Source organism: Rhinolophus sinicus, linkage group LG14 (assembly GCF_036562045.2).
Source record: "Rhinolophus sinicus isolate RSC01 linkage group LG14, ASM3656204v1, whole genome shotgun sequence".
NCBI lineage: Eukaryota > Metazoa > Chordata > Mammalia > Chiroptera > Rhinolophidae > Rhinolophus > Rhinolophus sinicus.
Window position 1 is genome coordinate 12,246,702 of NC_133763.1, and position 25,132 is coordinate 12,271,833.

Consider the following 25,132-nt stretch of genomic DNA (forward strand, 5'->3'; position numbering starts at 1 on the left):
GAAACAGATCGTTTATGAAATAACATGAGAACATGACTTGAAGTCAATACACTGTTAGACACAAACTTCATCAAATACAAGCAGCAGATTCCAGAACTAACCAGAGGTGATTTTAAAATGGTCTTTGTAGCATTGTATTTCTCTGTGTCAACAAGGTAATCAAGAGGTGTCAAATTTCTATTGTTCCTTTTTACTTCCTAAAACACAATAATTATCTTGGACCTTATTTTTTCCCAATACCTTCATATGTTAATAATTCCTCTTCTTATCTTTCATTGAGATTTTTACCCCGATTGGAGAGCTCAATTCCAAACAGGCCTATCAAGGATGTAAAGCTGAAATACTTAATGACATGATGTTTATTGATACTCCCTTGTCAATATCATTCAGTATGATTCCAAAGACAACAGTAATCATTACAATACTATCAATCAACCAAAAAGCAGACTAAAAATGGTCCTGTTCTATGAGATTAATCAATGACTCTGATTAAACAGATAATTTCTAAGCACCTTGATCATTGCTTTACAATTACCTTCAGTAGAATATCCTGTGGAAGGTTTGCAAGGTTGGATAAGATATGAGGTCAGACAATTAGTTCGCGAACTCATCCCAGAAAAAGTGCTACATACTTCATTACTGAATATCACTACAGTCTCCTTAGAAGTACTCCCCTTGGGAAGCTATGCACTGACGCCAGTGCCTAGTCCACCGTTCAAAGCAATTTTGGAACTCTTTTTCTGGAATGGCCATCAGAGCTGTCATTATATTACCCCTTTGATGTCTTGAATGTCATCAAAAGGTCTTCCTTTCAATATTTCCTTTATCTTTGGTTAAAGAAAGAAGTCATTGGGGGCCAGATCAGGTGAGTAGGGAGGGTGTTCCAATACAGTTATTTGTTTATTGGCTAAAAACTCCCTCACAGACAGTGCCGTGTGAGCTGGTGCATTGTCGTGATACAAGAGCCATGAATTCCTGGCGAAAAGTTCAGGTCGTTTAACTTTTTCACGCAGCCTTTTCAGCACTTCCAAATAGTAAACTTGGTAAACTGTTTGTCCCTTTGGTACAAACTCATAATGAATAATCCCTCTGATATCAAAAACAGGTTAGCAACATCATTGCAACAAGTTCGCAAACTTATTTATCAGATCTGGTATATGACTGAGATATAGTAAATTATATTAGTATTAGGTTGGTGCAAAAGTAATTGTGGTTTTTGTAATTATTTTTAACCTTTTAAACCGCAGTTACTTTTGCACCAACTTAATAAAAGGCAGAACTTTAAATATGATCAATTAAAACAAACTACAAATCTTCTGTGGTAGTCACTACATAAATGTCGACCAAACAAAAAAGCAAACCAAAAAAAAACTAATTTGGGTAATAGGCAGGGTGCCTGAGAGATTTCACTGCAAAAAGTCTTCATTTGATGAATGGGAAAATAAGACCCTAGATAATTCAGTAACATATTTGAAATAATAATCCACCTAAAGTGGAAATAATGCAAATTCATGATGTATCAGACTCAGATCCCATTCCAGAGAATTTTAGTTACTGAAGCAAGAGTGGCATCTCCAAGGTGGTTCAAAAAGGTCTGCAGGAGCTCATGGCAGGACCTAGATGGGAAGCCGTTTCCCAACGTTAGCTCAACATTCCAAACCTCAAAAACTCTTTAGGGAACGATCTATGTCCTCTAATCGTCATGCCATCCGACACCTGTCCTTCGCCTTGTCCTTACCCCACGAAAGGCACTCTAAACATACACAAAACTGTCTGTAAACTGAGCAATAAGCCCTGTGAGCAATTCAAAGAAAGCTCTTTCACCATTCCCACAGCCTCCTGGGGCCCGAATTCCTCCTGGATGACTATGACCCTCTGTCTCATGCACCTTTGTTGTCCCATCAGCTAGCTTCTCCTAAACTTCCCAGAAGGGACCAGGCTGGGTACTCTAACAGCTTCCCCCTCCGCTCTACGGTGGAAGACTGACATGGGCCAGCAGGGTCTTATCACGAGTTGTCAGCCAATTGGCGGCAGTCCCTCAAAGTACCCAACTCCCAAATCACTGCATCTTACGCCATCATTTTCAAATCTCCTCAAGTAAAATTTGTGTTGCCAACGTCTAAGTTTTGCTTTGTCTTGTGCACCTAAAACTAATAAAATTAAAAAAAAAAAAAAAAAATTTTGTGTTGCCACTCTTTTTGGAACCTGGCATTGATATCACCTCCCCTGTGCCTGCTGGACCTGGAGTCACATCTGATTTCCTCCAGCCAGTTTCCTCTGTCCCAATACTCCATTTTTCTCCTGTACTCCAAGAGTTGTATACCCAGCAAGGCTGGTAAGGTGCAGGCACCCACCGCTATGGGTTACGAATGACACAGTATGGACCACATACATTCTTCCTTGGCATGTACAGTACAAGAAACATCCACACATTTTAAATAATCATTTGCTTCTGTAGTAGACCCAATTTTTAAGATATACGCAAGGAGGACACAAAATTATGGCAGATCCCATTCCCCTAAAGTGCCGAAAGGTGAGTCTTTTGTTTTGGGAAAAAGCCTGGCAGATGTCACTGACAAATCCTGCAATTTAAAGCAAGTTTGGTTTTTCTTCCAATATTTGAGTGACAACAGAACAGCAAAAGCAAACTTGAGTCCGTTTTTCTCATCCCAGCAGGACAACCGCTCCCCGGAGATAGAATTACCATCATGAATCAACTGTAAAACACACAACCATTTTAACTGATTGAAATGAGTAGCCTTTATGCTGAATGGGAGGTCACGATATATTCTTCCAGACACTTGAAATGGAAGAATATAAATGAGGAGGAAGATAAGTCAGATTCCAGTTAGCATTTTTTAAAAATTCATGGGGAAGAATGGATAAATAGGAGAATTCCCTGAAGTCAATGTTTGAGGTTTCTTTGAAAATCTAAGTGGCTGCAATTTTACATCTAAATGAAAACCAACATATTGACGATAAGAAACAAATCAGTCAATTATAAAGCCCTGAAGATAAAAGTGATCTACTTGGATTTGTGTCATACAATATTTGGTTAGAAAGTCTTTAAAACTTCTTTACACTTTTTAAAAAAACTATCTTAATTGCTTACTTTATAACAATAAAATCTATTGCAGTCAAAAGCTCATGCTCATCTAAATTAAGGCAACTAAAGACAGATTTTAGTTTATTTTTTACATACTACTAAAGTAATAGAGGGCTCCAACTCCACGAAATCTCTGGAATTCAGTTACCACAGATGAAAACATACTGCAGGTTATGAATATCACTCTTCATTGGCTTTTTTGTCATTTTTATAAATCTTTCTTTAATGAATCATGAACCCATAAAATTTTTCATCTTGAATGGACCTTAAAAACTACATGAGAGCCAGTTCATTCGATTTAGAAATAAATTCAAAAATTTAGAGAGATTAGGTGGGCTTAAAATGAAATGCATCATCAAACAGTTAATTTGGACTCTGAAAATAATATCACAGCACACTTATGGAGTCTTAATCCTCTTCTTTACTCTCTCCAGGATTCAGGCTATGTACTTACTGACTAAAGTGAAGACAGAAAAAAAAGGATAACCATGCTGGAGATCATAAATACTGAAATAGCAAAGCTATAACACACACAGTATCGACTGGCTCTATCACAAAGCTTGAGGTTAAGTCAATTCACTGTCACTTTAAAGATATTTAAAAATAATCATGACAGCACTTTTCAGAAATGGCGATAGCCCCCCGGCATTATCCAGGAAGAGGCCACTTCCAGTTCCATCCACTATCAATAATTCTACACAGAGCCTGAGACATAGCAGAACTAGTTTAAGCTTAGTTGTTGAGAACAGTGAATGTACCTCCCAGCCTTCAATGTGACACTGCCATTCCTCTAAAACTTCCAACTTCTCCATCTGTCTCTTGGCCTCGTTGATGTTGGAACAGACGGCTTTCATGGCTTGGAGGGCTTCCATCACTGCTGCGTAGTCACTGTGTTTCCTTGGAGTCCGTTTCAGCAACTCCTGTGTATACACAAAAAAACAAATCGCCCTTTGATCTTCAGCTTTGTGGTACAGCAGGTTCAGACTGACCAGGAAATGAAAACTGCAAAGATCGTGAGAGCCACTTTCAGAAGTGACATCACAAACTCCACTAAGATTCAGATCAAAAACAAAAGGTTGAATCAATGAATAAACATTACCCTAAGACATATTTGGCAATCGCTTTAATTTGTTTCTCCCTCAAAATAATTTTGTTTGGAAAAACTAAATCAGATTTCTCTTTCCAAATTGTCACATATCTCACTTGCAGCATGTAATTTTTTATAAGTTTACCTTTGCTCCCACATAAGTACATCTTTACATGTTAATTTCATTCTTCTAGTCTTTAACATCTTTAAATGAATATGTCCAATAATTTAAAAAATAATTTAAAATATCTTATTGCCTAATAATTTTTAAGAAACTATAAAAACATATCATGAATCAAGCAAAACTTTTACATAATATCTTATACTCTAGCAAAATAAATAATTTATAAATTCCACAACACTCCATCATTAAAGGGACAATTTATGCCCTTTTCACCAATAACTCAGGTTGATTCTCTACAATAAATGAACTGCAATATGTCCCTCAATAGCTTTCTTTTTGTTGGGGGGGGTGTATTTATTTATTTTTTTGTCTTTTTAGTTATATTCTTGTTTTCTTATTTTCCATTCAGGATATCAGAACTAGAGTAATCTTTTAAATATATTAAAAGGTCTTGTTAGTTGTTTAGAGGCACAAAATTAAACATCTTCACCCACTGTCTAGACAGTTGTGACCACATTCCTTTTTAATTAGTCATTTGTTTCCTTACTACAGTTGCCATTATCATGCAACTAACACAATTACAGAAGTCCTGAGGCCAAGTCTTTAAAAGAATTCCTTAATTCTTAACATACAGTGGGAAAATATGCAGTTGTGATACTCTCTGAGGTCTGTTATTGTTGAAAATGCTGCCATAACTTTGAGCCTGCATTTGATGTGTTCACACTCTGTCCTGCAGAGTTAGCACCAAAATAATACACATTACATCCCTCCCAAGACAAGGTTTAAAATGCTGTGCTGGATCACAAATCCATAAAAGAGATGTGCAGGCTTCTCCAGAAATTCTAAAGTGAAGAGATATTTGTGAATTATATAAAGCGGTCAAGTCCATCTGCAGGCTATAATTTGGGGCTCAATGGGTGTCTGTGGGTGGAGTCAAGACACGAATTTAGATAATGTGAAACAGTGAGAGAAACGAGTAGTAATAGTTTTCTCTCGGTTACTTGCTACGAACCCTGTACTGATTGGCCAACACAATTTCAAGTTCCACAAATACGACCAACTTATCTTTTCTTTAACACCCAGCTAACCCCCTACTGTTTTTCTCTGAGAATATAAAACCATCCAAAATCAAAGAGAACACCAGCACCATTTTTCGGCTAGTGGTACAACAAAGAAAAATATTAACACCAACATATTTATTACACAAATAACTAGTTTTTTCATGTATCTTTGCGAACATAATCTTCCAAGAAAGGGAAAAGACGTCATCTCTCCACTGCTTGAAAGTGCTCTGAACTGACCTCTCTCTTCCTAACCAGGGACTTGTCCATTGATGTCATCTTTTGAGGGGTCAGCTGAAACACCTGAGGTCATCCTTATACAGAAATGAGTGATTTAGAACAACCAGTTGGCATGGTGCACTTCCCTTAAAATCACCATCCCTCCTGACTGTGAAAACAAACAAATCCCTGGGACTCCAAAAGCTGCCGTGATGAGTCCACATGCATATCTGAGTCACCAAATCGTGTCTAAAGGGACTCGCAGAAAGACAACAATCACATTTGCACCAACCCTCCCTGCCCTCTGAAGACCGTGCCAAAGCTTTGCATGACTGGAGATCCTTGTGTTATCGTCTCTCTCTGGCTTAACCACGCAACTTTAACTTGTTTTTCAATAAGGAGAGATTCTTTTCAAAGAAATTTTACACAGAACCCCAATTTATGCCACTGACAAAAGTTGTAGTAAAAAGTGTTGTTTTAGTTCAAATCCATGGCATTTATTTCCCAAAAAGTAAATCAATAGAAATACCAGTTAATATATCCATGGCATTTCTGAGTATTTTTTTTTCAATTTAGATACCAAGTAGTAATTAATATAGATACCAAGTAGTAATAATTTAGATACAAAGTAGTAATAAAATAAATCAAAATTGAATATATATGAAAAATAACGGCTAACATTTATGGAGTACATAATATGCTAAGTGATTTATATAAAATCGCTCAATTAATTATGTAATAATTTATATATGCATATATATGTACACACACAGATGTACATATACATACATATACAAATTCTTGTATGTATATGCTATCATTTCACCATCATCATCATCATCATCCTTTCTGATTCACAAATAAAATCCCAAGGCATTAAGAGATTAGATTATATGCTCAGTCACGAAATACTTAGGCTTTGAACTCAGAGCGCATGGACTCAACCACGACCCCAAACTGTTTTTACTGATGTAATAGTTTCAAAACACCTCACTTCTGGAATTGCTATTCTAATCTCTTCATAGACTCATGTAGTACAAGCGTAATTAATACTTTACAATATGTTTTTCATGATAAAAATTTTGGTCATCGTAATGAAGCAATGGACCTTTGACCACTAATGAAGCATTACCTATCTTCCAGAGGCAGTGTTTTCTTAGCACTGTCATTCCACATTCTATCATTTATTATCCCAGGTGACCCTCACCATTCCCTGTAATAATGATTTAAAAACAACAAGAAGTCACCAACGTTAGGGGAAATCAATACCAACAGAGAATTTTTAAGAGAAGCCTGTAGAGAAAGTGCCATATAAACTGATCATAATGTACTTAATGGAATCTGCCTCGAAAGTAATGCATTTAATCTAAACGAAACTCAAACATGTATGTTTCCTACAAAGTGCCCTAAAAGTCTCTTTTCCCAAAAGATTTGTTTCCTATTTCCTATATAAATTAGTGCCAAAATAACTATTTCCCCCAATAACTACAATCTGCCCTTTCTTTAGAATGTCAGACTATTTAAAAGAAGTTTTTTTAAAAAAATCATGAGTCAAATATGCAGGCACAAGGAAAATGCTACCATGAAGTAAACACATAAAATACCTTCAAAAGGAGAGGGTACTTGCATATTCTTTGTATCGGTGTTACTAAATATCCTTCCAGGGGAACGTCTGTGTTCTTCCGTCCTCCAAGAAGCATGCAGTTCTGGGGTGGAAAGAAACATAATTAATTACACTTTTAAACCTGAAGTAAAGCTTTCATCTACCATACAATTTTCTGCTGAAAAGTTGTGAAAGCAATTCTCTATATGGCTTCTTTCTCTGAGAAGATCACATCCAGTCACAAATAACATTTACAGGTGAGAAAGCAATACTATTGCCTTTCATATTAATCTGGAAACCAAAATGTGTATGACTCTGTATCTGGAAAATTAATTCACATAATTCTCCTCAGTATGAAGACTGAGGAAAAAGATAGTCATAGAGATAGAGATGGAGGGATGGATGGATGGATGGATGGATGGATGGATGGATGGATGGACATATGGACGGGCATATGAATGAACAGTAGATAGATAGATAGATAGATAGATAGATAGATAGATAGATAGATAGATAGAGAAACCAATCCTGCTTGTAAAGGAAGGTTGTGTTGTTTTGTAGAAGAACAGGCCTAAAGACAACATGGGTTCAATCCATGCTCTACCACTGACTAGTGACACAACTTGGACTGATTTAGGAATTCTAGTTTTCCTCTCTGTAAAACTGGCATATTTAACTAAGTGATCTCTAAGTCACTTTTAGCTATAATACCTCACCAATGATACTGACCAGCCAGTCTCAGAGAAGGAGGTCAGATATCTCCACAGAAGCAACACAAATGGAGAAGTCTCCAAATCAGCAGTCTGAGTGAGAGGAAATAGAAGTTTCCATTTTCCAGAAAGTGATGGTCAAGAGGAAATCAACTCTGATAAACAAAGCCTTAATACTCTTGGCATCTAGTCTTTGTCTTGTGGTTTAAGCAACAATTAAAAAAAAGGGGAGGGGGGGCAGCCGGATGACTCAGTTGGTTAGAGTGTGGGCTCTGAACAACAGGGTTGCCAGTTCAATTACCACATGGGCCAGTGAACTGCACCCTCCACAACCAGACTGAAGACAATGAGCTGCCAGCCTTCTATTCCCGCATGGGACGGTGGGCTGCGCCCCCTGCAACTAAAGATTGAAAAAGGCGACTGGACTTGGAGCTGAGTTGCTCCCTCCGCAATTAGATTGAAGGACAACGACTTGGAGCTGATGGGCCCTGGAGAAACACACTGTTCCCCAAGTTTCCCCGATTAAAGAAAAAACAAATTTGAAATTGGTGCCAAAACCTGTTTCTTCAGTGCCTATCAGAGTGACTGGCATAGAGCAAGCAGTTAATAAATATTTAATGAAAGGACAACAGGGTCCCTTCAACATCATACCGATAATTTCGTGACTTTTCTACCACTATTTTAAAAACAGTGTCCTATATTCATTGAGAGGAGAGACCAAGTGCTGAGCAGGGAAGGATGCAAAAGAAAGAGTGATAGTAGCAGAACAAATCCATTAAGCAACTCAACTTCAGCTCCACTTTGTGTATACAAGTTGTCAAAAGCCACACCATTCCTCTAACATCACCCAGACACCTCAGAAGACAGAGCAGCAGATTTGTATTGTGATTCAGCACGCTTCTGGGAGATCCATCCCCGCCTGCAATCAGGTTACCAAAATAATCTTCCCAACTCGGTACGTATTGTCCTGAGGAATCTTACGAAACACAGCTATGGTATTTACATCTCACTGTTGTTCCAGTGATGCTTCAACGTCCCCACGTGAGTTAGCAACCCTTATAAATGTGGCCACCCCCTTTACCTAGCTCTGGGCTGACGTGCTCTAAGGAACTCATGACTGTCTGACCCACTTTTATTTCCGTGTCTGCTAGTAGTGTATAGATGATGAACTCTCTCCATAAGAGCACAGGCTGGCTGCCATTTTAGACTGGCTTATGAGAGCCAGCGCTACCCTTATGTATACATAAAGAATGTTTCCTAAATGAGCTCCCAGAACGTTCACTGATCATCAGAATTTACTGAAGTGGCAGTGCATCCAAGTACCCAAAATAATAAGGTCATCACCCAAATCTATAAACCCCTGTATGTTTCTCAAAGGGTGCTATTATCCCCATTTTATGAATAACAAAAATGACATCAGAGACTTAATGAGTTTCCTAACCTCCTGCAGATAATTAGTGGGCACTTAGTGCCAGGGCAAGAACTATAAAAGCCAGGTTCTTCTTCTCAGACTATGCTGTAGGATCATCTAAAAACAAACAATCTTAACTGCTGACTTTTTTTAGTGTGCCTTCACACAATTCAGTTGACAAAGATGAACGTGGAGTCAACTCTGCTGAGAACAGAATGCATTCAATAAGACAGCAGAGTTCTACCACTTTCTAAAGAGCCCTAACATGCCAGTGGCATAGGCGTATCTTCTGGTCGTGGCAGGGAGAAGAGATCAGGAAATCCTCTTCGTAAACCACAAAGACAACACTGGGCAAAATTGTCAAAAAAACAACCATTTCAGGGTTCTAGAAATCAACTAAAGTCAAACAATACATTGAGACGTTTATTCATGAAAAACTGCTGAACTTCTAGTAAGCACAGTGGGAGTCTGGCATTCTTGCCAGGGCTTCTCCCATCCTCTCCCTCCCCACTTTACCTCGCCTGCCCCACCTCACCCTGCAGGGTAACATTACCACAGTAGATGGGTCCTGAAAACCTGCTGCCAGAGGGGACTGCAGAGGGCAAAAATCCCACAACCTGGGGTGTTGCTGTCAATAAAATTAGCACACTCCATAAGAAAAAATGGGGAATTTGCACAATTCTGCCAGCCTGAGACTACAGTCATGCTTGGGCAAGTGTCGCACTGCACATGCAGAGAAGAACTGAGAGGGCCCCTTGGGAAGAAAAATCCACGTCTGACTTGAAAACTAACGGCCTGTCCTTTGAATGCCCCCCACCCGCACACTCACACATACAGATCAGTAGATAAGATTGATATCGATCTTTGATCACCTCTGACAAATCACCAACTGGTCACTAAGATAAACAATCACAGGAGTGACCCCTAAAAAGAAAGGCTAAATTATTAAAAAAAAAAAAAAACTAAGCAGAGATAACAGCAGCTGCACATACAAGAGATACAGGTTCTCAGATTAAGCCTAAGCAACTTACTAAAACCAAACAAACAAATGAAAAACAATAATCAACCTCAGAGAAATACCGTGTTTCCCTGAAAATAAGACCTAGCCAGACCATCAGCTCTAATGAATCTTTTGGAGCAAAAATTAATATAAGACCCAGTCTTATTTTAATATAAGACCGGGCCTTTAATACAATATATAATGTAATGTAATATAATAATATCGGGTATAATATAATATAATGCCAGGTTTTATATTAATTTTTGCTCCAAAAGACGCATTAGAGCTGATGGTCTGGCTAGGTCTTATTTTCGGGGAAACACAATAGACTTGATAAGTTAAGATACATATTGTAGTCCTTGGAGCAATTCCCCACCCACCTTCAAAAAAATACCCTAAAAATAATCAACAGAGGAAGAGAAACAGTATACTACAAATATTTGTTTAACACAAAGGCAGGCAGTAAAAGAGGGGCAGAGGAACAAAAACAATGAGACATATACAAAAAAGTAATAAAACAATACATGTAAATACAACCATATCTATATTACATTAAAGGTGAATGAATTAAACACTCTAGTCAAAAGGCAGAGAATATCGGAATAGATAAAAAAAGCTAGACCCAACTATATACTGTCCACCAAAGGTATGTTTTAGACTCAAAGACATAAGTAGTTTGTAAGTAAAATAATGGAAAAAGATACAAACAGTAAGAGAACTGTCATGGTTATAATAATATCAGACAAAAGACTTTAAGAAAAGAAATATTTCTAGGAGCAAAGAGGGACTTTTTATGATAAATAGAAATATAAATACAACAATTTTAAATGCATGCATATCTAACAACAGAGACTTGAAATGTATAAAATAAAAACTGACCTAATTGAAGGTAAAATAAAGAATTTAACGATTATACCTGTAAATTTCAATCCCACCCTCAATAACTGACTGAACACCCCGCTGAAAGGATACAGAAGACATAAACAACACTGTTAACAAAAATGACCTTACATTTCTAGAACACCTACAACCAATAGCAGCAGAATGTACTTAGTTTTTAAGCACATGTGGAACATACAGAAAAAATAATAACTTGCAGTTCAAACCATATGCTAGGCCATAAAAAAAAGTCTCAATGAATTTAAAAGGGTTTAAGTGATTTAAGTATGTTCTCTGACCAGAATGGATGTAAATAAGAAATCAACAATAGGAAGAAATTTGGAGAATTCCAATATTGGGAAATAAAATTTCAAAATGTTAAAACTATGATAAATCTAACATTTTTACCCTACTTGCAAGCTGAAAAGTCAACCTGCCCCAGATTTATGGATATAGGAACAACCCATGAAACTCCTAGGACTGAGATATAGTATAGTTTTGTTGTTTTGGTGTTTTTCCTCACAGCGATAGCTGTAGCCAGAGTGGCATTATTTTGGGGCCCGTTTCCAAAGCCCCACCTCTCACATTACAACACAAAGAGGGCCAGGTGACACATGCACATGTACAGCAGGAGAGGAGACCTGAGATTAGGAAACATGAATCTTTCATAATGGCAGCAGGAATGTCTGCCCATTGCTGAGGAAGAAGAGAATATCTCTACCTTCTGGGGCTGTTCATGATACAAATATTATTCAAAAGATAGGCCAGAACAAAGGCAGTCAGTTCCTCTGCTCAGAAAAAGTACACAAACACAAAAGGCCCATGGAGAACTGCCTCCCAAGACAAATTTCTAAATAAATAATGGATCAAAGAAATCACAAAGGAAACTAGACATTTTTAAGAACCAATGAAAATGAAAACACATATCAAAATTTATGGAATGCAACTAAAGCTGTATATAGGGTGAAACTCATTGCTTCAAACACCTATATTAGAAAAGGAAAACAGGTAATAATAAAAACTCTCAACAAACTATGAATAAAATAGAACTTCCTCAACCTGATAAAGGACATCTACCAAAAAAAATTGTAGCTATCATCATACTTAATGATGAAAAACTGAATGATTTCCCCTGAATATCAGAAACAAGGCAGGAAAATCTGTTCCCACCACTTCTATTCAATATTGTACCAATTCTAGCCAGTACAAGAGAAAAAAATCATCCAGATTGAAGAGGAAAAATTATCATCTTTACTCTCAGATGACAAGATCCTATATGTAAAATATCCTAAATATTTTACAAAAAAAAAAACTTCTAGAACTAGTACATGAATTTAAATCAGAGGATACAAGGTATCGTATACAATATTCAAGACACAAGAATATACAAAAGTCAATTAAATTTCTATATATTAACAATGAAAGATCCAAAATTTAAGATAATTCTAATCACAATAGCATGAAAAAGAGTAAAATCCGTACAAATAAACTGAACAAAATAAATATAATACCTGAATACAGATGTCTTAAATATGATAACAAAAGCATGGTCATAAAGGGAAAAAAATTGATTAATCGGACTTCAACAAAATTTAACACTTTTGATTTTCAAAAGACAATATTTTAAAATGAACTGACAAACCACACTGGCGGGAGATATTTGCAAATAATATGTTTAATGAAGGAGCTGTATTCAAAATAAAGTTATAGCCAAAATAAGATAAACATTGCAATTTAAATATGTGCAAAAGATCTGAAAAGGCATTTCACAAAAGAGGATATATGAATAGCTAATAAACACATAAAAGCACGCTTAATGTCATTGGTCATTAGAGAACAGTAAGTAAAAATCACCTTGAGATACAACTACAACATCCATGAGCATGGCTATAATTGGAACTGATTAGACCATGTGTTGACAAAGCTACAGAGAAACTGCCGTCCTCACACATTGCGGGTGGATGTGGCACAGCCACTTTGGCAGTTTCTTAATAAATTAAATATAAACTTACTATGACCCAGCCATTCTACTCTTAATATCTACCCAAGAGAATGAAAATATGTCCACACAAAGATTTGTACATGAAAGTTCATAACAGCATTATTTACAATCGCCCAAACCGGGCATTTCCTGACTTTTCTATACTAATAAATGTCTCTCCCTGAAATGACCTTTCATATGTAGTATCTTCAAGGTTCATAGCTATCATAGTCACTTGTGGACCCAATGTTCATAAACTGGCAAATGGATAAACAAAATGTGGTATGTCCATTGGATGGAATATTATTCAGCACTAAAAATGAGCCTGATATGGATACATACTACAACACGTATAAACCTCAGAAACATTTTACTCAGTAAAAGAAGCCAGGTATAAAGGTTATATTGCATAGTTTCATTTATATGAAACCTCCAGGAAAGGCAAAACTATAGATACAGAAAGCAAATCAACAATTACCTGGAGTTAACAGTGGGAGTGAAGATGGGCTGTGAACAGGCATGAGGGATTTGGGGGGGTAATGGAAATGACCTAAAATTGGGCCATGGGGTGGCTGCTCCTCCCCATAGTCTGCCAAATATCATTGAATTCTACACATACAGTGTGTTCCTCACTGGCAAATCAACTGTCCAAGTAACTGCCAGAATATGCATCTATTTGTATTATCCTAAAGAAATTAAATACACATTCTTGTTCTTTTTATGAAAACTGAATAAGGAAAGCATATAGGAGAAAAAGCAATCTGTAAATTTCTTTTGTACCATCCCCATGATTTGTTTCCTTCCTGTTACTGCCCTACTTACAGCTTTTTTAGCAGAAGTAAATGAAACCCTAGGGAGTAAGGGATATAAAAGCCATGATGAACTCTGGCATAAATGTCCTCCCTCGGTAGGAAGCTGTGGGCTTCGCAAACAATTCATAATCAACCAGGACACATTATCATTGTCCCCATATACAAGCTTCTCCCGACTCTCATTTTCTACATTCATCTAGGATTCTAGCTTCCTAGCCTGGATGCGTTAAAAGATTTATCCCACAAGCAGTTTCTACATCACACTGACGCTATTCCTTGGCTCTTACTGGACCTATGAACACATCACAGCATATTAACACATAAATATATACTTACCAAAAGAAAGGTCCGGATTGTTCTAATTTTGTTCAGTTCAAGAAGCAGTTTTTGTGCCTTCTCATGGTTACTACAATATTCGTCATAGATACGAAACTTGTCTTTCTGTAAATTCAAGTAACAATGAGTTAGTCATGTTATTAACTATTTTTAAATATTAACCTGTATCTTTTATGAACTTTATTAAAGTGTTTACTGTGTTTCAAGAGCTATACTGTGTGTATGTATAAATAAATCTTATTTGTTTATTTTCCCTGATCCATGACAAATAGCCTAGGAAAGGAGATAGATTAATTACAGTCCAATATGATGTGGGCATAGGTAAACGAACCAAGTGGTAGCAACTTACAGAGAAGATAGTCCCTGACTTTGCTAAGAGGATTCAGATAAGCTTTAAAAGGGAAGTAACATCTCAGCAAGATCCAGAGAGATGAATCCATGATTCCAGGCAGGGAAAGGGAAGAACGTATTTTAGGTAGAGGGAAAAGAGAAACACGGTACCCTCTCATTTCATAGGCACCGATCTGGGCAGTGGTGTTTAAAGAGACACTGACAAACTGGAGAATATACAGCAACAAGTGATGACGATACGGACACTACTCATGAGAAGTCATTTCAGAAAGAGTTATTTGTTAGTACCTAAAAGTAAGGAAATGGCAGCTACATTTAAATAGCTGTCATATGGTAAAGGATTCGCAACTTTATGTAGCTTCAAAACACAAAACTAGGACCACTAGGTACACATCGTAGGGGAGTGTGATGGGCAGTGACATGCAGGTTGGAGATTAAAAGAAAGATCTTTTAATACTTACAGCTGTCACTAGAAATGATCAAGTTAAAAACAAAATAAACCGTTGTAAATGCCATGAAGGGGATACTTTCAAAAAAGGAGGAATTTCACCATCATGATCTCTAGGCTTCCTTCCGTCTATAAGATTTTCTCTAAATGGCTATGATCAATATCTATCCAAGCAGTACCAATAACAGCAGAAGACATGGAAAATGTATTGATCAAATTCTAGAACAGAAGTGTGTCCCCTGGAACTTTAAAGACATGCATTTAGAAAGAAACAGAGTGCTAGCTTACATAGCCAGTAGGGAATGTATTGAATTACTTAATTCAGGAGATGGTATGAACCAGAATGAAACAAACTTCAGAAATAGTTTAGCTAAATTCATGGATGACAGATTGATAGTGTGTTACTGAGGAAATGCACATCAGGACGGAAGATTCCCATGTGAAGGCCTGAATTGAGATAGTAACTACTCCAGCTGGCAGAAGACTTGAATTCCCTCATGAAACAGAACAGCCTGGGTTAAGTGGACACAAACATGCCGGACTTCCGGTCGTACCCAGCTTCATCTTCCTACCACCAAGGAGTTTCTCCCTTTAACATAATTATCTTTATGAACTATTTTCTGGTTATAAAAATAACATATACAGAGTCTGCTCACTACCTATACAAATACAGATCTAGAAACCACATACCTTTTTAAAAGACTAAATGGAAATAAACATAATCAAAAATTGATTTCTATGACCAAATACTCTCACACATTTTTTTAATAAAACATTAACTGCATAGCGTTTTGACAACTATGGATTCAAATTAGCATTCTGAAAATTAACATCAGTTGAATGGTATAAAGAGCAGTGCTTTTTTTTTGGAGCATAAATGATTTTTAGCTCTAAACACAATTTTTACTATTCAGGTGGCGTTCTACTTTGCAAATCGATCACATGAATTATTTTAGCTATCGTGCACAAAGAAATGAAAAGGATCATAGGAGCATGAGGTAAAATGCAAAATAGCTGAGTATTGACTTATTCGTCTGTACTACTCCGTAAACCCTTCTGAGAAACCATCCTGGAGAAAAATTCAGACGCAGGCCTATGTGCACCTAGAGCGACCGGGTTTGTTCACCTCCAGGTTTGTCACAAGTCGATTAACAAGGGAAAATTCTGACTAATCAAAGGCTCCTCACACCATTGTAAGAGTAAGGATTTTCTGCCTCACAAGAGAAATGCTCTATGTTTGAGAGAAACATAAAAATCCATTCATTATGAACAGCCTGAATATTCATTAGAATTCAAAGCTACAGAGGATGCGAAGAACTAACTTGTTGGGAACAAGAAAAGGCTGTTTATTCTTCCCTGAACAAAATGGATGATGTGAGGCACTCCCCCCTTTTCTGGCTCTAAGTGGAAGATTCCATTGACCTTAAAAGACCCCAAACTTTTTTGGTGTCAGATTTTACTTCTAATGCTGAATTCCCACATACCACTATGCCAAAAGCTAACCCTTAAAATGTTAAGGGTAAAGAGCTTTTCAAATAAACAGAAATGTATCCTACAAAGTGAAGAAAGCAGGTTCCCACTTCTTGCTGAGCATTAGGTTCAGGATGTAAGCATTCTTCCACAGCTTTTAAGAATTCCTTATGGACTGCAAGGATATCTTCAATGTTTGAGAACAGCATCTGTAAATAAAGAAATGTGTAAGTAAGTACAACAGTGAAGCAAGTTTAAAAGAAAAAAACAAAGCCTATGCCAGTATAGTATTGCCTCTCCAAGCTGAAAACTTCGGTGGATAGGTAGCTATCCCACATCCATTCCTTCCTCCCATCCTCCTGGCAGAGCACCAATTTTTCTGGACGTCCTCTCCACTCCCACACAACTCTAGCAACCAGGAACCTATTCCTGGCGCTCAGGAGAAGCCCGAATGACTGAATTCAAGCGTGGTACTTCCTCCCCATTAACGAGAATGGGTGGCAGGTAAAACAGTGCAAGCAGATTGGCTGGCAGGGTGTTCCCTCCTGAGAAGAACACCCTGGAATGGACAGCCCTTTTCCCCCTCTCGAAAGGCACTCTGCCTGGAAGTGACAGCTGCTACTCTGCTTGGAAGTGACAGCTGGGACAGCTACAGGGGCATTTTGCAGCTGCAGGTGGAGGCAGTCCAGGGGAATGCTGGAAACCTGGATGGCAGGGAAGGAGCTAGAGAGAACCTGGCAATCTTACTGACCTTCCTGAATTGCCAGTTCTGAACCTTCTCTTCTGTCTGGAGCTCCTCATATGAGAGCCAAAGTATCTCCCAGTCAATTGGAGTAATAGGTGTCTTTTGCAACCAAAAACACGCAAACTGAAATACCCCCGTGGTGGAACAATATGAAAGATAGGTATTTAACTTATGGGTAACAGAGTAAGGAGAGCCTATGCAATCCTTGGAAATATGTTTTGTTTTGTTTTGTTTTTTTACACTCTTAGTAAAGTAAAACAGCAAGTTAGCACCAAAAATAAACATCGATGATGGTTTATACAACGTAAATGACGACTATATAGCACAAATAATTTTCAGTTCCAAACTTTTCACAATTCTTCTTAAAAGGAAATGCTTATTCATTTGTTTCTGAGTTGCAGATATTATGCAGACTTTTTTTCTGCACCAGTGGATGGTCCAAATCTTTGGTTCTTTAGTGGTTAGAGACTGGAAGCTGACTTTGCCCAAAATTCTGCTTCCTGAACCACCTCTAGCAATCATCTCTCATCTACGGAGCTTGCTCAGCTCTCTCCCTTTCACAGACACAGGTTCTTGGTCTTGGGTTTATTTTCCTCCCCTTTTCAAACTTTCTCGAGGCCTTGGCAAAAAATTTCTCTCCTATGTCTTCTACTCCACCCTCTTCATCCCTGTTTCTTTTCTGAAACCCGAGCTTCCCTTTTTCTGTTTCCCACACAAGTGGCTGGCAAAAGATCTTATACTGGCACTGAAGACAAGTCGAAGAGTCCTGAAGAAACATCCCACAGGTAAACTTTTATCTAGGGGGAACTTGTACTTGAGCTGAGGGCTGATTGTACCCCGCCCCCTCACCTTCACTGTTTCCTCTGTGACATTTTTGTCCACTTTTGATGCCGCACACTGGTTCATTCGGTGTAAAAATGCCTGCATGGAACAAGAAAAGATATTATAATGGTAACATTAATAAAATAACTGTGTTGAGCAAATTAAATTAACCTTTTTTACAGGAAACCAAGGTTTAAAATTGCGATCATTCTTGAGTATAATAGAATATACTAGTTTTAGTGTAAGAAGGAAACTCCTGTATATTACTGCTTCTACCTGAGAATTATTTTTCCTTTTTAGTTTTGGGGCAGGACCAAAAGTGATCACGTATATGTGAATTAAATTTATCCACCAGGGTCTCAAAGTTCTGTGGTAAACATTTAGAGCAAGATGTTTCCTAAACTTCTAAATCTTGTGAAGCACAAAAGACCAAAGTCTAATAAAAAACAGGATTTCTAATTAAAAAGAAAAAAAAGGATCAGAAATTCTGAAGCAACCCCTTTAGAACTGAGAGAGACTGAGGGAGGGAGGGAGAGAAAGAGAAAGTGACTCTTCCAGAAGGAATGGAAGGATTTCCCTTCCCTTTTTATCCGACCTCCCCCAAGTTTTAGGAAGCCAGAATTTGTATTTCTGGGATCAGCTCAGGGCTTTCCATAGCCCTATAGTAGGCAAATAAGTTCATTAGTATTTCAAAGATCTGGACTCTTCTTGATGGTCCTTAAGCTTTGACCCATGGCTAAATAAGCTATAATCTTTTAGGGAAAGAAAAAAAAGGTAGAATGAGTTATTTATGCCCGGCCTTAAGAGAGACAGTTTAGAAGGAAAAGGAAGTGAGACTTTCCACGTGGCAAATTTGGTTTGTGTCCTCGAGACATTGTCCATTAACTATCTAGTACCCAGGTGAGACCATTCCTTCCCTTATTTGTCTGAAGGACTCCGCCAACTACCTGCCAAGTTGGGGTATGACTGTGCAGCCCACCAACTCCCCAGGGCACACAGAAGCTCTGGGGAACCTCTAGACACTGTATCAAACAATTGAAAATTAAGTAAGATCCCAGTTTTTGCCTACTAAATATTTAGGAGATTAACAAAACCCAAGATTGCTCACAATGTTCCAAAATTATCACTCTCCAGACATGGCTAATAAGAGCATAAAATGGCACAACATTCCTGAGGACAACTTGACAATGTATCTCAAATTTTTAAATGGGCATTCTCTTTCACCCAGCAATTCTACTTCTAGGAATTTATCCTAAGAAAATTCTCAGACAAAGGGTTTCGGTGTATGTGGATCACAGAAGTGGGAACATTGGAAACAACATAAATGCCCATCAATAAGGCGATCATTTAATATATTTTCGTATATTCAAATTTTAGAATACTTCGTAAAAGTATAACTTTTGTAAGAAGAAAAACAAAACTATCTGAAAGAAACAAAACAAATGAGCCATGAGATCTCACTGCTCGCATTAGCTTCAATACCACCTTTATCCCCAGTTCAATTAGTTCATGTTTCGTATTCCGTAACTACAAACCCACGTCAGTACTAACAGCTTCAACTGAATGAAATAATTCAGCAGAATTTAATAAAATGAATAAGAACATACTGAATGAACCTTCATTTTTTTAATTGGAAAAACGTGATACAGTTTTTAAACTATTTCCTAAATTTATGTATAATTGGCAACGGAAACAGAGGTTTTGAATTTTCTGAGTTTACATGCCCATTTTAATTAGTATTAGTCTCTTTAATTTTTAATTTTAGTTTTGTTTTTCTTGAATATGTTTCCACATACTCATACCAAAAATGCGCCTTAGTTCTTTCCATTTAGTCCTAAAATAACATGAATGGTTGTTTTGCTTAGTTTACATTTCATATTGACCACATAGTAAACAGGTAACCTCTCGTGCAAGCAAAGCTTAAACTTCATCTTCTAGATTTATAAACCTTTTCTTCATAAACTGAACTCAAGTCACATTCTGAAACCAATAAATAAAAGTTAGGAGGTAGTAAAAATGAATCAAAATATGAGTTAGAAGGGAAAATACAAACTAAGTAAACTATATTTTTATCGATTTTTTTGTCTCAGCCTCTGTGATAATATGGAACTGTTTGTCTAACTGTATATGAAAGAAAATCTGGAACTCATTAGCATTTCTGACCAAGCATTTATTTGCCCCAAGTGCCTCATTTTATACAACAGTGAGGGCAGATTTTAGATAGTTTGTTGAGAGTGCAAAATCTTAAAAACTGGTTGACATTTTCTACAAAATGTTGAAGTCTTTCTTCCTGAAGGTAGAGATAAATAACGTGTGTTCAGAATCATCCTTTAACAACCAGCATATACAGTCCTTTCAGACTTTGGAGACTGGACATTTTTTTTTTTTTTCATTCTTTTTTTTTTTTTTTTTTTTTTTTATTAAATTTATTGGGGTGACAATTGTTAGTAAAATTACATAGATTTCAGGTGTACAATTCTGTATTACATCATCTATAAATCCCATTGTGTGTTCATCACCCAGAGTCAGTTCTCCTTCCATCACCATATATTCGATCCCCCTTACCCTCATCTCCCACCTCCCACCCCCCACCCCCCTTACCCTCTGGCAACCACCAAACCATTGTCTGTGTCTATGAGACTGGGCATTTAATCTTTCTCATACCAATCAAGAAAGCATTAATACCCTAGTCACAAAAACACAGTAGGGAGGTAATATTTTGTTTTAGATCTGCATTCATTCATCCTCACTGGTCCAGAATTTCTCAGAATTAGAGCATCTTCATTTTGATACAAATATCTGGAAAACAAGTTTTGAAAAATAGCTTTTAATGCCAGTGGTTTGCAAACTTTGTATGTAAGACTTGGAGAGTCTCTTCCAAAGCTTCCAAATGCGGACTCCTGGGTCCTATCCCCAGAAAGTCTGATGCAGCAAATTGGTTTAGGACCCAGAAATCTGCATTTTTGAAGCAAGCTCCCTCAAATGCAAATCTGCATTCAGATGCTGTTTGGTCCACAGACCACATTTGATGACCAATCTTTATGTTTATCCTTCCAAAGTCTAAAGAAACAGACTTTGAGAAATAAGTGAGTCTTGGATGGAAAAAATGGGTTCATGCATTTCATCTTGATTTTCAACTCTGTCAAACTCCCTCTAGGTACAATACTCTCTCACTCAGCCATGTGGGGACCCTCCCCCACCAATAATGAAAATCACAATCTGGGTGTAAACAGGTCTTACTAATCTCTGAAGGCTAGGGAGATGCAGGGACAGGTGAGCCAGTTGAGACAGTCATATTCGGAGGAAGTGAGGTTCACAGGTGACCCTCCAGTACCTATCTCTGGCAGGTGTGTCAGCATTCACTCACTGGTCAGCGTCCCCCTCACATGATCCTGAACAATGGAAGCCTAAATATCACTCTAGTCATGGCTGCCTTCTTCCTGCTCAGGGAGAAAAGCTCTTCGCCTTCTCTTCAACTGGCTCCATATTGTTTTCCTTTTATCATGTATTTGATGAAATGTCACATGTCATATGTTAATTAAAGTTTAAGAAAGCTAAAACGGTCACAAATTTGCTACCAGGAAATCAAAAGAAGAAAACTCATTACAGGATATAACAGGAAGAGGATGGCAATCCCCTTCTCCTTGTCTTCCCATCTGGGCCACTGCTAGCTCAAAAGTGAAGCAAAGTCCATGGTGAGTTTTCGTCTCAGAACACAGTGGCTCACTTTCTGATTTCAATGTACTAAATGATCTCTGTCCACTCACTTGTGCCCTTCCCACTCTTATTGTCTGTCAGGCACACACATTAGACCACTCTCAAATGTCCCACAGATTTCAACAGCTTACACTTTTAATTTTAGATACCTGATGCCAATTCGAATTTCATAATATCATATAGTCAGTAAATCTTATTACTCCTATAAATATTCTACATTCAAAATGATCTTAACAACAGCCTGTCATCTTGAAAATGTGGCTATTTAATATGGATAGAGATGCGTAAATTTTATACACAAAGGTGAAAAGGGTAAAATTTAGAAGGGCCGCAGTATTATAGGAAAATGCATACTCGTTTCATGAAACTAAGTGGAAAAAAATAAGGGTAAATATTTTCCTTTTACCTCTTGAACTTAATATTATCACATCCAAATTCTTTAGAAAGTCTTTTGTTTTGTTTTATCTTCCTGAGAGAAAAACAAAGTCCTAATAAATAAAAAAGACATCTGAGTTCATCTTGAACACCACTGAATAGTGGTGCCATTTTATCAGAATGGAGGAGTCAGAAGGAGGAGTAGGTTTGGGGGTGAGGGAGTCAAAGTGTTTTCTGGCCATGTTGCCTTTGAGATGCTTCTTGGACAATAATGTGTAGATCCCTCCGTAGAGGGTTAGCTGAGGAGAGAGCAGGTTTGAAGGTAAAGAGTTGAGTGTCATGGGCACAAAGAGGTAACTCAGGGAAAGTATACACTGAGAGAAGAGACAACCGGCCCCAATCTGTGGAGAGAGCACACAGATGGAGAAGACAAAAGGTCCCAGGATAGATCCTTGGGGCACCCTAACAGTTAGAGGTCAAACAGAAGAAGGAAAACAAAAGAAACTAATAAGGTAGAAGCAAACTCAGGAGAATGTGGTGCCAGAAAAACCAGAGGAAGAGAGGGTTTCCAGAAAGAGGAAGTGGCCAACTGTTAACAGTGCTGAGAAATCAAGTAGGTTCAAACAGACACATGACTTGACAATGCAGAGATCAGTACTAGTGATCTTATCAACAGCAGTCCCAATAGAATTGGTAGAGGAGGAAATGGCAGGGAGGTGGATTTGGATCGAGGGAAGATTTATATTTTTAATTGAATAATATTAACTCAATTCACCCTTGAAATCATATATTATGTTACTTTAGTATAATTTCAGTGAACCCTTCATAACCTCTCCAGTCCACTGGATCTCACCCTTCCCCGAATATCTATTGATTCTCAATTTTTTGCATAGGAATCCTTCCTTTAAAATGAAGAAAAGTAATAGGCATGCATATTGTGGTGCTAATATTTGTTCATTTAAATACATAGTAACAATAATCTATTAGGAAAAATCCAACAATATTTATGATATGTGTCAGGCAGTGTTCTTGGGAGTGGTTCTTAAACATTTTATTCTCAGCATTTCTTTATACTCTTAAAAATTATTGAGAACTACAAGAGCTTTGATTATGTATACTGTTAATAGTTACTATATTAGAAATTAAAACTAAGAAAAATTTAGTATTTATTTTCCAATAAACTCATGTATTAATACATTTAAAATTAGCAGTAATAAACCCATTATGTGTTAACTATATATAACATATTTTTATAAAATTAACTACCTTTCCCAAAAAAAATTTGAGTGAGAAATGTGGTACTGTTTCATATAATTGCAAATTTCTTGAATGTCCACGTTACTAGAAAGTAACTAGGTTCTCATATATGCTTCAGTTTGTTGTGAGATGTTGTTTGGAAACATATACTTCAAATGATAGTTGGAAAAGGGAGAAATGTATTCATTGCTATAACATTTTCAGACAATTGTGGATATTCTTCTTTAATACAACACCAAAACTAAATAAGTGATAGTTTCTTAAAAGATAGTCATCCTGTAAACTGTGAAACCATATCAGCAAACTTTTTGTACTCTATTATATGAAAGCCCATTGATCTAGCTTGCAATTTGAAGGGATCTTTTACCCATGCGTGATTTTGTACATTTTTAACACGGACTAACTGAGAGTTATGTATATGTTCGAAATATTAAAACATTTCATTATACAATATCAAAAAACACATTAGCTGTTATGGTATCCAACTGATATAGCATCCATGCTGATATAGTATTCAACTCATTAGAAAAGTCTTCAAATATTAGGAAGCTGTAAAGCTCACGGTCATAGACAAAAATTTTCCAAAACTCTACAAGCTTGAGTTTATCATCATCAACAAATACTATCAGTTGTTTTCCATGAAGTGACAGGCTCACTTCATTCTGTTTTGGAAAACTATGTGCCAAATACCTAAATGCCCTGAAACTGAAGCCATAGTTTTTCTCATAGTTGCTATTTCAAGTAAATATGATGTTCCATAGCAACTCAGACAATCACACAAATTCTTTCCCTGGAGACAACTATAATACTTGAGTGGGCAGCAGAAGTCCTTAAGAGTATTTCCCATTTCATCCACAGAATACTAAAAAGACATGTGCTCAAGATTCGAGATTTAATAAAGTTAATCCTTTTTACAGCTTTATCAAGAATCTTCTTAAGTGAAACTTCCTACCACCCCCCATGAGTGGGTGACAGTGAAGTATGCAGTGACCCCACTAGTATAGTTTGGTGCCACTGCTTTGATTCATACTAGAGCATCAACAGTTTTACCCACCATTGCTTTTGCACCATCAGTTCAAATGTCAACACAGTAAAAGGAAGGAAGAAAGGAAGGAAGGAAGGGGAAGGAAACGAGGGAGGGAGGAAGGGAGGAAGGAAGAAAGAAAATCTTAGTATTACCATAAAAAAAGTTTCAACCTTAATATATCCCCTGAAATGTCACTACCTTATACGAGTATATCACCTTAAATGTCTGCAAACCACTGTTCTAGGCATATAGAATATGTCAATAAACAAAATACTCAAAAATCTCTGCTTATGTACTAGTGGGAAGAGACATATACTATGTAATAAACATAATAAACATTTGGCATATTAGAAGGTAGGTGCTAAAACTGAGCAATAAATTTAATAATAAAACAGTATCTACGCACATTTGAAAAACCATACAATATCCTTGCGATAATTCCCAGGCTCTCCAAGATCCAGGGCTCAAAATTCATCACCCTAAATCTATACCACTCCATTCTGTTATTTAATTAAACTTGACCTTTCTCTTGTTACATCAGGGCATCACTTCTCACACCAGCCAACACCACCTGCTCTCCCTCTCTTCCCT

At 37.2% G+C, this 25,132-nt stretch overlaps 1 protein-coding gene across 1 annotated transcript in view; it reads right to left on the minus strand.

Moving 5' to 3' along the window:
• PREX2 (phosphatidylinositol-3,4,5-trisphosphate dependent Rac exchange factor 2) overlaps positions 1–25,132 on the minus strand; it is a 232,990-nt gene that overhangs the window by 152,646 nt on the left and 55,212 nt on the right. The window contains exons 2-6 of the mRNA XM_019726246.2: positions 18,193–18,264; positions 16,685–16,807; positions 14,330–14,434; positions 7,202–7,303; positions 3,865–4,026 (exon numbers count right to left, since the gene is read on the minus strand). Coding sequence (XP_019581805.2) covers positions 3,865–4,026; positions 7,202–7,303; positions 14,330–14,434; positions 16,685–16,807; positions 18,193–18,264 — 564 coding nt within the window. The remainder of the gene's footprint in view (positions 1–3,864; positions 4,027–7,201; positions 7,304–14,329; positions 14,435–16,684; positions 16,808–18,192; positions 18,265–25,132) is intronic.